Source organism: Camelus ferus, chromosome 3 (assembly GCF_009834535.1).
Source record: "Camelus ferus isolate YT-003-E chromosome 3, BCGSAC_Cfer_1.0, whole genome shotgun sequence".
Lineage (NCBI taxonomy): Eukaryota > Metazoa > Chordata > Mammalia > Artiodactyla > Camelidae > Camelus > Camelus ferus.
In genome coordinates this window covers 104,188,724-104,201,088 of record NC_045698.1, presented here as the reverse complement: position 1 = coordinate 104,201,088, position 12,365 = coordinate 104,188,724, and the positions used below count along the sequence as shown (strand labels likewise).

Sequence of the window (12,365 nt, the reverse complement as noted above, 5' to 3'; positions counted from 1 at the left end):
AGTTATTAGTCTCTTATATACAAGAGGGACTGAGGCTCTGCACAGTGACCCGGCCTGCCCCATGTTAATTTTCTGATAAGCTTCCTTTTGGAAAGTTGATGATCTTGGCATGACCCAGCAGCTGTCTTCCTGTCCCAGATGCTCCAGGTATTATTATGCTTCTCATCATCAAAATATAAATTCCTTAGGAAAGTACTTGGGAAACTTACTGTTCTCTTCTCAAGTAGGGCGCCATTATTATATTTTTTAATGTGTGAAGCCAAGTGCCTTAAGTTTTAGATTAAGAGGAACTATTTTCTGGCAAACAGACACAACATATTAAATTGATTGATGGACCTCTTCTTCACTTACAAGATGCTCTGACACATAGCACACTTGTTGACGTGCATCTTGCCGTCTGGACCACGAACAGGGTTGTTTTCTCTGGTGCAGGCAAGACCTCTTCCCTCTATCACCTTGTCCCGGAATTCATGACACTGATCCTGCCAACAGGAACAAAGCAAGATGTTACTATCATAGTCTGATCTTTAAAACTGAAAACATGATTGGTTGATTAGATATAAGCTCACAACACTTGAGGAGGAAAATAAAACCTAGAGAAAATAAAATTTTAGAGATAGAATGTGTTTTAAAGGCCCTGTACTCAATGTCTGTTTAAGAAGCTTGACTCCTCTCCGTAGCATCCTTCTCAAATAACTATCTTGCCACAATGGAATTGCACTGCCACCTCAGGCAGCTTGTACCATTTTCATACAATATTCATTAGGCTGAACCCCAAACCAGTCTCCCTGCACCTCTACTCTCCTCCACACATAAAAAAGCCATGGAAAGAACTGAAAGACACTCTTTTGGCAAGACATATAGACATGTAAAGTTTTAGCTTTATTCCTCGAGAACAAATTTTTTTAAAAAAATTTAAACCAAATCTGTATAATAGTCCAGGCACTTTGTTGTGTGCGCTAATGCATTTCATTTGGTTGTCATTAAAAAACCTGTAAGGAAAACACTCGTTATCCCCATTTTACAGATGAGAAAAATTAGGCTCAGAGAGAGTAAGTAATTAGAGTCAATGTTGGGGTTGTGATCAGAAACCTGCTAACAACCAGGCTCTACGTCTCTCCTTCTTTGCCTTAACATGGCAGTGAAGACTCTTATACATCAGGGAGGACACGGAGCTGCCCTTTTCATTTATTGAAAAGTAAGAACCTTAAAAAAGAAGGCAATGGAACAGGGTCCACAGGCGTTGACCTCTACTGGAATTTTTGGACATCCAAAGAAGTTTGTCTTAAACTTCCTTCCTAACCTCAAAGAGCCAAAGCAGAGTTACAGAGGAGCACCTTAAAAAGCACTGTAACCGAGACTGTAGTTTCCCTTTCTTTAAACTGTGATACCCGTGAATGACTCCAGACCTACTTTTGTCTGCAGCATTTCTACAGTTCTCTGGAATTGAATACCTGATCACCATACTAAATATCTCAAAGCTGTCATTTTTAGAAGTTTCTAGAATTCTTTTTCCAGGCACCCCAAATACCGCATACACATATGTTCATGACAGCACTCACCTGCCTGCATTGCAGCCTTCGCTGTGGGTACAAATCTCTGGCTCTTCTATTTGTTATCTATGTGTAGTTAACATCTCTGAGTTTCTCACCTGTAGAATTGGAACAGTACCACCTACTGCATAGATGTTGGGTGGGTTTCAATATGACGGTGCACGTGCTTTGGAAAGCTCACTTTACTTTGCATATTAGATCAGACTAGCTTTCTTTTTGCCACATGCACAAAAAAACTAGGTATTTTCTATACATACATACATAGTTTTATCTTCTTGTTTGAAATTCCTAAAAATCTTTAATTTTTAAATATTTATTTAAAAAATTGAAAAAAAAATCAACCAAGATTATAAATCGAATAGATGGCCAGTAGAGATCACTGGAAGTCGTACAACAGTCTTTTCTCAAAGCCCTTCATCTACCCAAATGCACGTCAGATATTCCCAACATATTTTTTTAAAAACGATAATTACTCTTAGTGTTTCAGTTTGTTTAGTCACTATAGAACTGATGAAAAGTTGCCTCATTCATGGGAAAACTTTCCTGGGGTAATTCTCACTATTTTACTTTTTTATCTGAAGTCCATAAATGGATTAGAAGAGACCGTGCTGTGTCGCAGTCTGTGTGTCGGTGTTGTAAAGCCCTGAACATTATGTTTAAAACCCCAAGTTGAGCACAAGATGGCACTAGAATGCCAAGTCAAGACTTTATCATCTGGACCTCCAAGTTTTTGATATTTGCTTTCTTGTTTGTAATTTTGGAATCTGTTTGCTTAATTGTTTTAAAACTTCAGGAAAAAAATGTATCTGACACCAGCAATAATTTGACAGCTGCCACTGTTCCTACAAATGTGTGGTACTTGCATCAGAGTTGCTCTTAGGGCACTGAATTCCGTGCTATTTCTTTGAAGATCTGGCATGTCTTGCTTGTTTCTCACTAAGTCCACAATGATGCGGACAGAGTAGGCATTCCATAAATACTTGTTGAATGAATCAATCTTACAACCAACCACCCAAATTTAAGTATAAGGATGTCTAACCGACATTACCTGTTTTTCATCCTCATTTTCGGCTGTATTTCTCAAGTTGTCCTCCTCTTTCTTTTTTTTTTCAGCTGCTTCCCTTTCCCTTAGGGGGGAAAAATGGGAAGAAACATTTCAAACAAAGTGAACAAACACCTCATTAATTACTAGATACGCTTTAAAAAACAAAAACTCATTTTCTCAAATTGATGAGAAATGATTATTTACCTTAAGGTTCACAATTAGAGGCCCATTTTTGAAAAAATACTCACAGTTTTTCCTTACACATAGCACACTTATTGCCATGTGTCTTGCCATCTGGACCCTGGACAGGGTCACTTTCTCGGGTGCAAATAAGTTTTCCATCTTTCATTTGACTTCTAAACATATCACATACATCCTGAAAAGAAAGATTATATTGGAAATGGTTGTTTTCACATAGTATTTGAGTGAGCTTGAGAATTGAAGATTTGACTTAACTTTGCTGTGGGAGGTTGTTTAATGGACCACAAAGGTGTTCATGTTCTAATTCCTAGAAACTGCATATGTAGTCTTACATGGCAAAGAGAAATTAAGTTTGCTAATCAGCTGACCTTAGAATGGAGAGGTTATCCTGGATTATCTGGGTGGGTTCAGTGTAATCACAAAGGTTCTTATGAGTGAAACAGGAAGGCAGGAAAATCAGTGTCAGAATGATGCAGCATAAAAAAATTCAACTGGCCTCTGCTCATTTTAAAGGTGGCCACAAGGCAAGGAATGCAGGCATTTCTAAAAGTTAAAAAAGCAAAGAAATGGGTCCTCCCCAGAGCCTCCACAAAGAGAAGTAGCCCTACTGATACCTTGGTTTTAACACAGTGAGACCCAGTCAGGACTTCTGAACTCCAGGAATGTATGATAATGAATTTGGGTGGTTTTAAGCCACTATTGGCAAGTTAGTTACTGAGGCTGAACCTCATTTTCCCTATTTATAAAATAAGGTTAAAAAAAACTTATTTGACCAGGCTGTTGAGATAATTAAATAGACTACTATTCATAAAAGTAATTTGTAAAGTGTTAGACTGAAAGATTTCCATTTGGTGTTAAATCTCTAAGCTGAACAAGTTACCAGTGATATTCACATTAATGATGACTTCAGACCTTCTCAGGGCAAGATCTTGACTGGCAACACTGACACCCTCTTTGACATTTTTGATAGTCAAGTGTTGACTTACAGAAAGACCATTCTTGCCAAAACCTAAAGATTCACCTTTCCTGATGCTGATTCAGTCTCATTTGATCTGTAGCCAGAATGCTTATTTTTTTCCTCTGCTTCTCTTTGCCTGGAAGAGAAAAGAGTCAGTGGTCATCCTGCTAACACACATGCAGGATTGGAAGGGGCCTTAGAGTTTATGTATCCTAGACCACCTCCCAGGGACAGACGGCCACCTCGGTTATTAGCAAGCTCCCTCATTACAAGGTAGATATTCTAGGCAGACCAACTCAAGTCATCTCAGAGTCTCCTTTATTTGTACCCAAATTTATCTCCCTGTAACTTTCATCCATTAGTCTTACTTCACATTCTCAGGACAACACAGAATAAGCCTACATTCCTTAGGGGATGCAAGAGAAAGAGGTAATATTCGAGAATTAACAAAAAGGATAGTTTTCATGAAAGGAGCTATAAACCAATGAGAAACAGCCCCTAACGCAGGAGGGATATGTAGCTATCTTTCAGACATGGGCAGGTTGAGGAAAGTACTTACAGGATCTCCTGACACATGGTACACTTGTTGTTGTACGATTTGCCGTCTGCGTCCCGTACAGGGTCCCTCTCCCGAGTACAGCTGAGTTTTCCATCTTTAATTTTTGCCCGAAACTCAGCACATTGGTCCTGAAAGGGGAGAAGAGAGCAGACCTCCTGGATGATATGATCTTTTGTGCTGGTATTAGTTTGTTAAACAATATGAGGAAGAAGTTTATGTCTCTTTCCTCTTACAAGGGATTGCTGTGTACGGAGAAAGAGGGCCTGGAATCATCCATGTTCTAAGAGGTCAGTTGTCATGGGTTATAATGCTGCTTTGAAGGGTCTACAACAGGGAAATTACAGAGCTGGCTGGGATTTAATCGCGTAGATCAAGGGTCAGCAAACTGTAGCCTACAGGACTAATCTGTCCTGCTTTAGTGTTACATACGAAGTTTTATACATAAAACTGGAAACACGCCCTCACTCACTCATTTACATATTATTTATGGCTGCTTTCCCACAGCAGTTGCAGAGCTGAATAGTTGTAACAGAGACCATGTGACCCACAGTGTCTAAAATATCTGCTATCCGGCCTTTTACAGGAAAAAAAGAAAACCTGCTGACTTCCGGTATAGGTAGAAGGGAAGGAAGAAATGCTGGGAGAGGGCATAAATCACGCAAAATGCCAAGGAAGACTAGGCTCGAGCAAATTATGGAGAAGATAGATAAAAGGGTCTTAACGAGTCCGTCACTTGAGAGTGAGAACTCAGCCTCCTGAAGGAGAAAAGAGGGGAAGACAGAAAGGCCACAATGTAGCAAAGGCCAATATTGGGCCTGTGTCAGATCTGGAGGCAAAGCCATGGTCTTGGTCTCCCCAGGTCCTAACAATAGAAATAAGGTGGCTGTGATCTTAGGCAGCTGTGTTCACGTGCCCGAGGAACGGGGCCTACACGCAACACTGTCATACTGACACTTGAAAATGCCTCAGGAAATGTGAACACGTTCTAAGTGATTTTATTGTATCCCTGTAGGAGGACCGCTAAATAAGAGAAACTAGAATTTAGTGAGATGAGGTGACTGGTTCACTGCTTCACTTGTCCACGTGGCAAGGGCAGAATCACACCCAAAACTGTCTAACCCCCAAAGCTGTGCCCTTTCGCCATATTATCCTGCCTCGGAACAATCAGGGAAAGAAAATAATAAAAGGAAACGAGCAGCACGTGAGGCTGATGTGGAACTTGTCCACACAGGTGCACCACTTGCTCTGCTAGGATCAATTATTGGCCTGAAAGGTAGGTGGAAAAAAAAACACAGAGGAGTCAGGAGACTGGGATAAGGTCGTCATGTTAATTATTTCATAAGTCATAAGTTAATAAGTCAGAATGAGCCCTGGAGAGACTAAAACTTGCCCAGATGTGACCCGATAGTCTTAAAGGGAAACCCCCTGTTCTTCCAAGGATGCTTTCCAGCTCAGCACTAAATACACGCGGAGGCTTTTACTGTGGGCTCTGCTGCGGCCCTGCTGTCAGTGAGCGGCGCCCTCTGGTTATGGAAATCCGAGGCTGCTCACCTGAGCTTTCCCTCCACCGCCCCTGGCGTTGGAGCCGTGCCCTGCGGCGTTTCTCTGCTCCTCCTCTTCTTTTCTCTTTCTTTCTTCATCTTCTTTCTGGCTGGAAATTAGAAAGTGGGAGGTAGGGAATGACATTACAGAGAGGGGAGCACATTTCTCTTGAGTTTCTGATCCTATGACAAAATTAACTTGTATGGAATTCACCGGCATTCGGTGAACATCTATTACGTTGCATGCCCTCTTTGAAAACAGAAAAGTGAATTATGCGGAGTCCTTTTGCCTGGAAGATCTCTTAGGGCAGTAAAAGAAAACCAGTGTTTACACAACCGCAAGCAAGACTAGGTGAGCAATTAGCTAGCATTTCATAAATGCTCATGGGAAATCTCCAGCCGGATTTCTCTCAAATACCTCATATTCAGGAGGTCCCCATATAATTATCTTCTCTGCCAAATGTGTTCTCCCTCCTGGATCCTCTGTCTTTCACAAAGAACACAGCGTTGGAGCCATCCCGACCCGCTCCCTCTCCTTCAGCTCACGTAGCTGTTGGCACAACCCTGCTTTCACCTTCGCCGTGTCTCCCATGTCGATGCACTGACCCTCTGTGCTGGCTCCCTCGTCCTGATTACTGTGCCCCCGGAACCACCAGCAGCATTCTCAGTTTTAGTCCCTGCCTTCTCTTTTTCTCCTTTCTACTGCTGACATATGGATCTTCCAAAAGGAACCATCTTTATGCTACTCTCCAAGCTGAAAAATTTCAGCACCTCCCCATTATATATAAAATTATCCTCAAAATTCTTGATCTGGCATTCAGAGTTGGCAAAATGAGTGCATTCTAAGTAAACCAAAGTGGTTTGCTCTTTTATGCACATTCTCCAGTTTTCTTAATTTTACATTTTACCTCTCCTTTGTCCCTCTTCTCAGTCCTTCCTGTGCTGTTCACATATTATCCAAAGTGCAAGGTACAGTTTTATCCCTTCATAAAACTCTGTTACCTCTCCCCTTCCTGAAGCACCATGACACCCTATGTCCCTCACTTTCCATTTAGCAGTTCTTCCTTTGTATTGTATTCCTTTATGCCCATGTTTAATCCCTAGTGAATTCTGATTTCTAGGAAGGCTGTTTGATTCATCTTTGTATAATCATACACTGTAGATGTTCAGCAGGTAACTGTTGAATGACAAATATTCTGGGCACACTCACAAACTGCGTGTAAAGAGCTATTTTCCATTTCCTAAAATGTGACATTTTCAAAATTGAGGTAGAGGAGTTAGATTGATAGTAAAATCCGTGTGTGCTCTTCCCAGTGGGAATCACAGGGTAACCCAGAGAAGGAATCCACCTTACAGTCAAGGGCTTGGAATTTTATCAAGAAAAATATCGTGATCTCTTGGTAGGCACCACCCCAAAACTAACGCAGAACACAGTGTGATAACTTAGCCATCGGTTACCCATTTCTAGAATTGTGATAGACTTTATAAAGAAAGATTCACCTAAAAGTGCTTTACCGGTCATCATCTGTTGCTTCTATATGTGAGAAAAGGACAAACACAACATAGCCTTTCTTTCTTCCCAGCTCTTTGCCTCCCCAGCCCAGCCGCCCACAGCACGGGCGTCATCTGTGCACTCACAAGACTGCTTTGCACATGGCGCACTTGTTGCCATGGGTCTTGCCATCCGGGCCACGCACGGGATCATTTTCTCGAGTGCAGAAAAGATTTCCATCCTTCAGAAGGCTCCGAAATTCATTGCACATATCCTAAGAGGAGGAGAAAAGGCAAGAGCTTGGCTATTTTCTTGTAAGTTACTTTGTTGGTTTCCTACTAAGTGCTTTCTGAGGAAAAAAAGAAGGAAAATGACCTAAGGATTTTTTTTTCCTGGTAGTTGTTTTGCTCAATTCCTCCTGAGCACACAGCACTTAAAAACAGGTTTCTTTTTCTTTTTCCTTGAGATTTGTGCCCCAAATCCAGACTGAACAAGCAGTTACACACAAAAGCAGGATCTCTTAATAAACTGGGCTCTCTGAGGACTGGTCACAGCCCTTAGTCAAGATTTTGTCGTCTAGCTGTATTATAATGCAATAAAAACACTGTACATGACATAGAATCAAAAACGTTAAGATTTGGGCAAAACTTCTAAGTTCATCTGGTGCTACCATGCATACAACGTCTCAACCCCCTTTATGTCATTCGTACCTGCCAAGAAGTCATCTAATGTGCATTGGAACATCTGCAATGATAAGGAGTCCATTACCCTCCGGATAGTTCATCCCCAAATTTTCATTAGATCATTCCCACAAATTAGCCACAGTGCTGCTTCGGAGGGATCTTGGAAAATACCTCTAATCGATCCTGTAGGTTCCTGCCCTTAGGGTTTTGTTGTTCTAAGATGTCATTGCAAGTAGAATGAGTGTGTTCCTTCAAACCAGTAACCAAAGTCAAGGCATTTTACTTCCCTTAGAGAAACAGAGGATTATTTTTTTTTTTTCATACAGACAGTTCTTCAGATATTTAGAGAAAGCTTTCTTTGCCTTCTCCCAGGCTTCCCTATGTTCTTTTCCAAGAGCTAATAAGCATCCCCAAATACTTCAGTCATTCTGTTTCAATCATTGGCACCATTTCTTGTTCTGAATTCTTCCCTTTTCCTAAAGAATGTGACATAATATCTCCAGTATGTCCGGACAAGCACGGATAAGTTGACGGCTACATCATTACTGTTACTTAGAATTCCAGTTTGCCACCAAGAGACATTGGTTGAGAAGTGTTGCCTCTCCGTGCCTCAGCTACCTCTTCTATAAAATGGAAGTGACAGTAGCTGTTTCACATGGTTAAAGCAATAATGGCCAATATGTATTAAGTGTTCAGTATGTGTGCTGGATTATTGTGAGAATAATGTGAGAGAACATAGATCTCTGTGTACCTATGACTGATGCCTAGGAAGTACGCAGTAAATTTTAGCTCTAGAGCTAAACTGAGATAAAACATGCAAATCACCTAAGATCATGGAATTAATTACTGATGGCTATTAAGATTGAATCTGTGAGGGTTTTTTTTTTCCCCCGCCCTGTATCTTTTAGTTCAGTTTGAAACTCAGTGAGGACAAGAGAGAGTTTTTCTCCTAGCTCTGCTTCCTGGTTCACGGCCAATTCCCTAACTGATCATATTTAGCAAAAGAAATATGGTATGAGAGGACAGTTTACTTGTAGTAGCTAAGGTGAAATCAGAAGTTGTCTCATACTAAAGAATATTCTCTTGTTGATGTTGAAAGGGAATCATACGATTTGCTCGTATTTTTAGATTCAGACTCAATTGTGGGAAATACGATTGTAAATAGACCAATCATATAGAATTCCAAGTGTGATATATTTTCAGAGATTATTTTTAATATCAGTAGTTTTTGTTGGGGACAAAGAAATGACCACAAGCCTGGAAATAGCTACTTGGAATCAGTCTTTTTGAAACTTGAAAACCAAGAAAATATTTGGGGGGGAAATTGCTCTTCTGTTTTTTCCCCAAAATGCTGGCACCAGAATGATTAAAGGAGAACAAGGAACACACTTGATCTGACCAGATGTGCTCATCCAAAGCTGCACAGCACGTTAGGAACTAAGCTTGAATTCTGTTGTTTTTGTTTTTCAACTGTGAGAACTTTGAAGTATAAAGATTCTGATGCCAACAGTCTTACTACGTTTGTAAGCAAGTATTTTCTCTCTGGGTTTTAAATCTTCATTTAAAAATATGGCAATGGAGTAAATCAGATGTTTGCAAACTACACTACGACCTGTGAGCAAAATGTGGCCCACCACTTTTTCTGTGTGTGGAGTTCAGGTTTTGCTGGAACACAGCCATGCCTGTTTGTTTGCATATTATCTCTGGCTGCTTTAGAGCTACAATCGCAGCGTCGAGTGGTTGTGACAGACTGAATAGCCACAAGCTACAATAACTACTGTCTGGCCCTTCAAGGAAATTTTGTCACCCCCTAGACTCAATGAACTTTTGAGTTGTCTCACATAGGCCTTCAGTGGTTCCTCGAGTTAGTTTTAAAGGAACAATTGCAAACATCATCCTTCCGCTGTGGTGTGAACCTTTCAGGACAGCTACCTTTTCAGCTTCTCTCTTCGCTCTTGTTCTAGATTCAGCTTCTTTTTCTCTTGCTTCTTGCTGGCTGTAAGAAAAGGGGGGGGGGGGGATCATTCCCAGCACCCAATACGTACGATCCCAAAGGGAAATCTCTCTAGATGGAAATGTTCCGTTACTTCCGCACCTCTGCCAAGCCAGCTTGGGAGCAGAAAGGCAAGTGCACGCCTCTCTATATATTGTTCTTGTTTTTAATGTTGCTTAGAGGATGAGACACACACGCCAGGGCAAATCAGTAAATAAATTCCCACTACTGTATTCTTTCAGAAAACAAAGATACTGTCCTTCTCCCCAGAAAACACCTAGGGTACTTAAAAATGACTAGATGTTAGCAAATTATCGATTTGTTGGCACCTAGCGACAGTATCTGTGGACTATTCACGGCAGCATGGATGCAGAGAGCAGAAACCCCAGTCCTTGTGTGCCACTCACTCTGGGGGGACTTGCCCGTAGCACATGGTCCTCCCCGATGGCAATTCACATACCTTTCAGAAACTGAGAACACTACAAAGAAAAGCACTAAGTGTATGGCTTTATAATAGTAAGTCCCCGAACTCAGTGCAAAGCTAGCCTTCACTACATCCCTCCTGGAGGAAACTTTCAGCATCATCTCTTGTGCCCACCACAGGCCCATCTCCTCCTGCATCAGCAGGGGCAGTGACTGCAGCTCTACTCACAAGAAGGCCTCACACATGGAGCAGGTGTTGCCGTGCATCTTCCCGTCTAGGCCCTCGATGGGGTCGTTCTCTCTGGTGCAGGGAAGGCGTCCGTTCCTCACATAGTTACGGTAGTCACGGCACAGCTCCTGCCAAGAGAGGGACGCCTTAAGAATCACATAGCTAAGTACTGGAAAGCTTCCTCCACGTTGCTCCCTTTGAAAACTATGATCTAGTGCCCCACACATAATGGATGCATCAGAAAGGTGATGCAGAAGGTCGACATTAGCTGAGATGCTTTTCAGAGACCTAGGTCATACATTAGTTGGAATATACAATTGCTGTCACTTAGTTTATTAGAAAACCTTCAGTTGAATTCAAATATGATTCTGGGCTAGGCACTGTGAGAGATACAAAGAAGAAGAATTTACTGTCCTTTTTGTGGAGGAATTTGTGGTTGGCCGAGTAATAGCTCCCTCCGCGTGAATTTGTCCAACTGTAATACCCAAGACCTGTGAATATGTTATCCTGTAGGGTAAAAGGGACATTGCAGATGTGATTGAGTAGAGGACCTTGAGATGAGGATATTATCCTGGATGATTCTGTGGTGCCCAATGTAATCACAAGGGTCAGTCTTAGAAACTAGAAGAATAAGACGGAAGAGTGGGAGAGGGAGAGGCGACTACAGAACAATTAGAGATGCAGTGTGGTTCGCTTTGGTGGAAGGGGTCCAAGAGCCAAAAAGCAAAGAGACAGATTCTCCCCTAGAGATTCCAGAAAGGAATGCAGTCTTACCAACTCTTTGATTTAGTCCATTGAGATCTATGTCAGAGTTTTAACCTAAAGAACCATAAAACCATATTTGTCTTGTCTTTTAAGCCACCAAGTTTGCAGTAATTTGTTACAGCAACAATAAAAAGCTAACAAGGAGTTTTTAGTTTCTTTGGAGAAAATACATAGAAGTGTCTATAAGTTACGCTAAAAAATGGTGTAATTGAGAAATAAAGAAAAATTGCCGACAGATGATAGAGCTATTCAATATAAATGGGGAAAATCTTTAGGGAACGGGAAATATTTATGCTGAGCCATGAAAGGTGGCCAGAATTTTGATTGATAGAGAATGAACATTCATGACTTAGTAGGAGAAAATCCATATAGAAAATAGAGTTCATTGTATGTATACTATTGAGGACTTAAATATGTGGGGGACTGTGCTGTTATACATGTTAAGTTCCTTGGAACCTCCATAAAAATAATAACCATAATAATAATTCTATTATTATTTTATAAACTAAGGAAACTAAGACATCAAGACGCTAACTGTTTGACTTTACTGGTTGGAAGATAGATAGAGTGAGTACTGAACCCTGACAATGTGAGTCCAGGATCTAGGTTTTTAATGACAGTCCTACTGAGTTCACGAGATGCGAAGCCATGAATCAATGATTAGCATGTTCAAGAAGCAATCAGGTGACCAGTGTGGCTGGCACAAGGGGAGCATTGGGTAGGAAATGCCACCTGAGAGGCGGCCGAGGTCAGATCACATACGGCATTGTAAGTCACCAGAAGGACCTTGATTCTTGTTCTGAGTGAGATGAGAAACCACTGGGCAGTAAATAATTCCTTTGGCTTCCGAGTTGAGAGTAGACTGTAGGGATCAAAGGTGAGAGCAGAAAGAAATGAGAGCTTCCAAATTAGATAAGGATAAA

General features: G+C 41.2%; 2 protein-coding genes across 3 annotated transcripts in view; one reads left to right on the top strand and one right to left on the bottom strand.

The window, feature by feature from the left end:
• SPINK5 (serine peptidase inhibitor Kazal type 5) overlaps positions 1-12,365 on the bottom strand; it is a 121,145-nt gene that overhangs the window by 14,339 nt on the left and 94,441 nt on the right. For both annotated transcript variants that reach the window (XM_032477062.1, XM_014559911.2), the window contains 9 exons: positions 10,678-10,805; positions 9,965-10,028; positions 7,496-7,623; positions 5,868-5,967; positions 4,317-4,444; positions 3,821-3,893; positions 2,847-2,974; positions 2,602-2,680; positions 352-482 (listed from right to left, as the gene is read on the bottom strand). In XM_032477062.1, coding sequence (XP_032332953.1) covers positions 352-482; positions 2,602-2,680; positions 2,847-2,974; positions 3,821-3,893; positions 4,317-4,444; positions 5,868-5,967; positions 7,496-7,623; positions 9,965-10,028; positions 10,678-10,805 — 959 coding nt within the window. The remainder of the gene's footprint in view (positions 1-351; positions 483-2,601; positions 2,681-2,846; positions 2,975-3,820; positions 3,894-4,316; positions 4,445-5,867; positions 5,968-7,495; positions 7,624-9,964; positions 10,029-10,677; positions 10,806-12,365) is intronic.
• Positions 1-12,365, top strand: part of LOC102512215 (sperm-associated acrosin inhibitor) — a 269,442-nt gene that overhangs the window by 239,634 nt on the left and 17,443 nt on the right. The window lies entirely within an intron of this gene.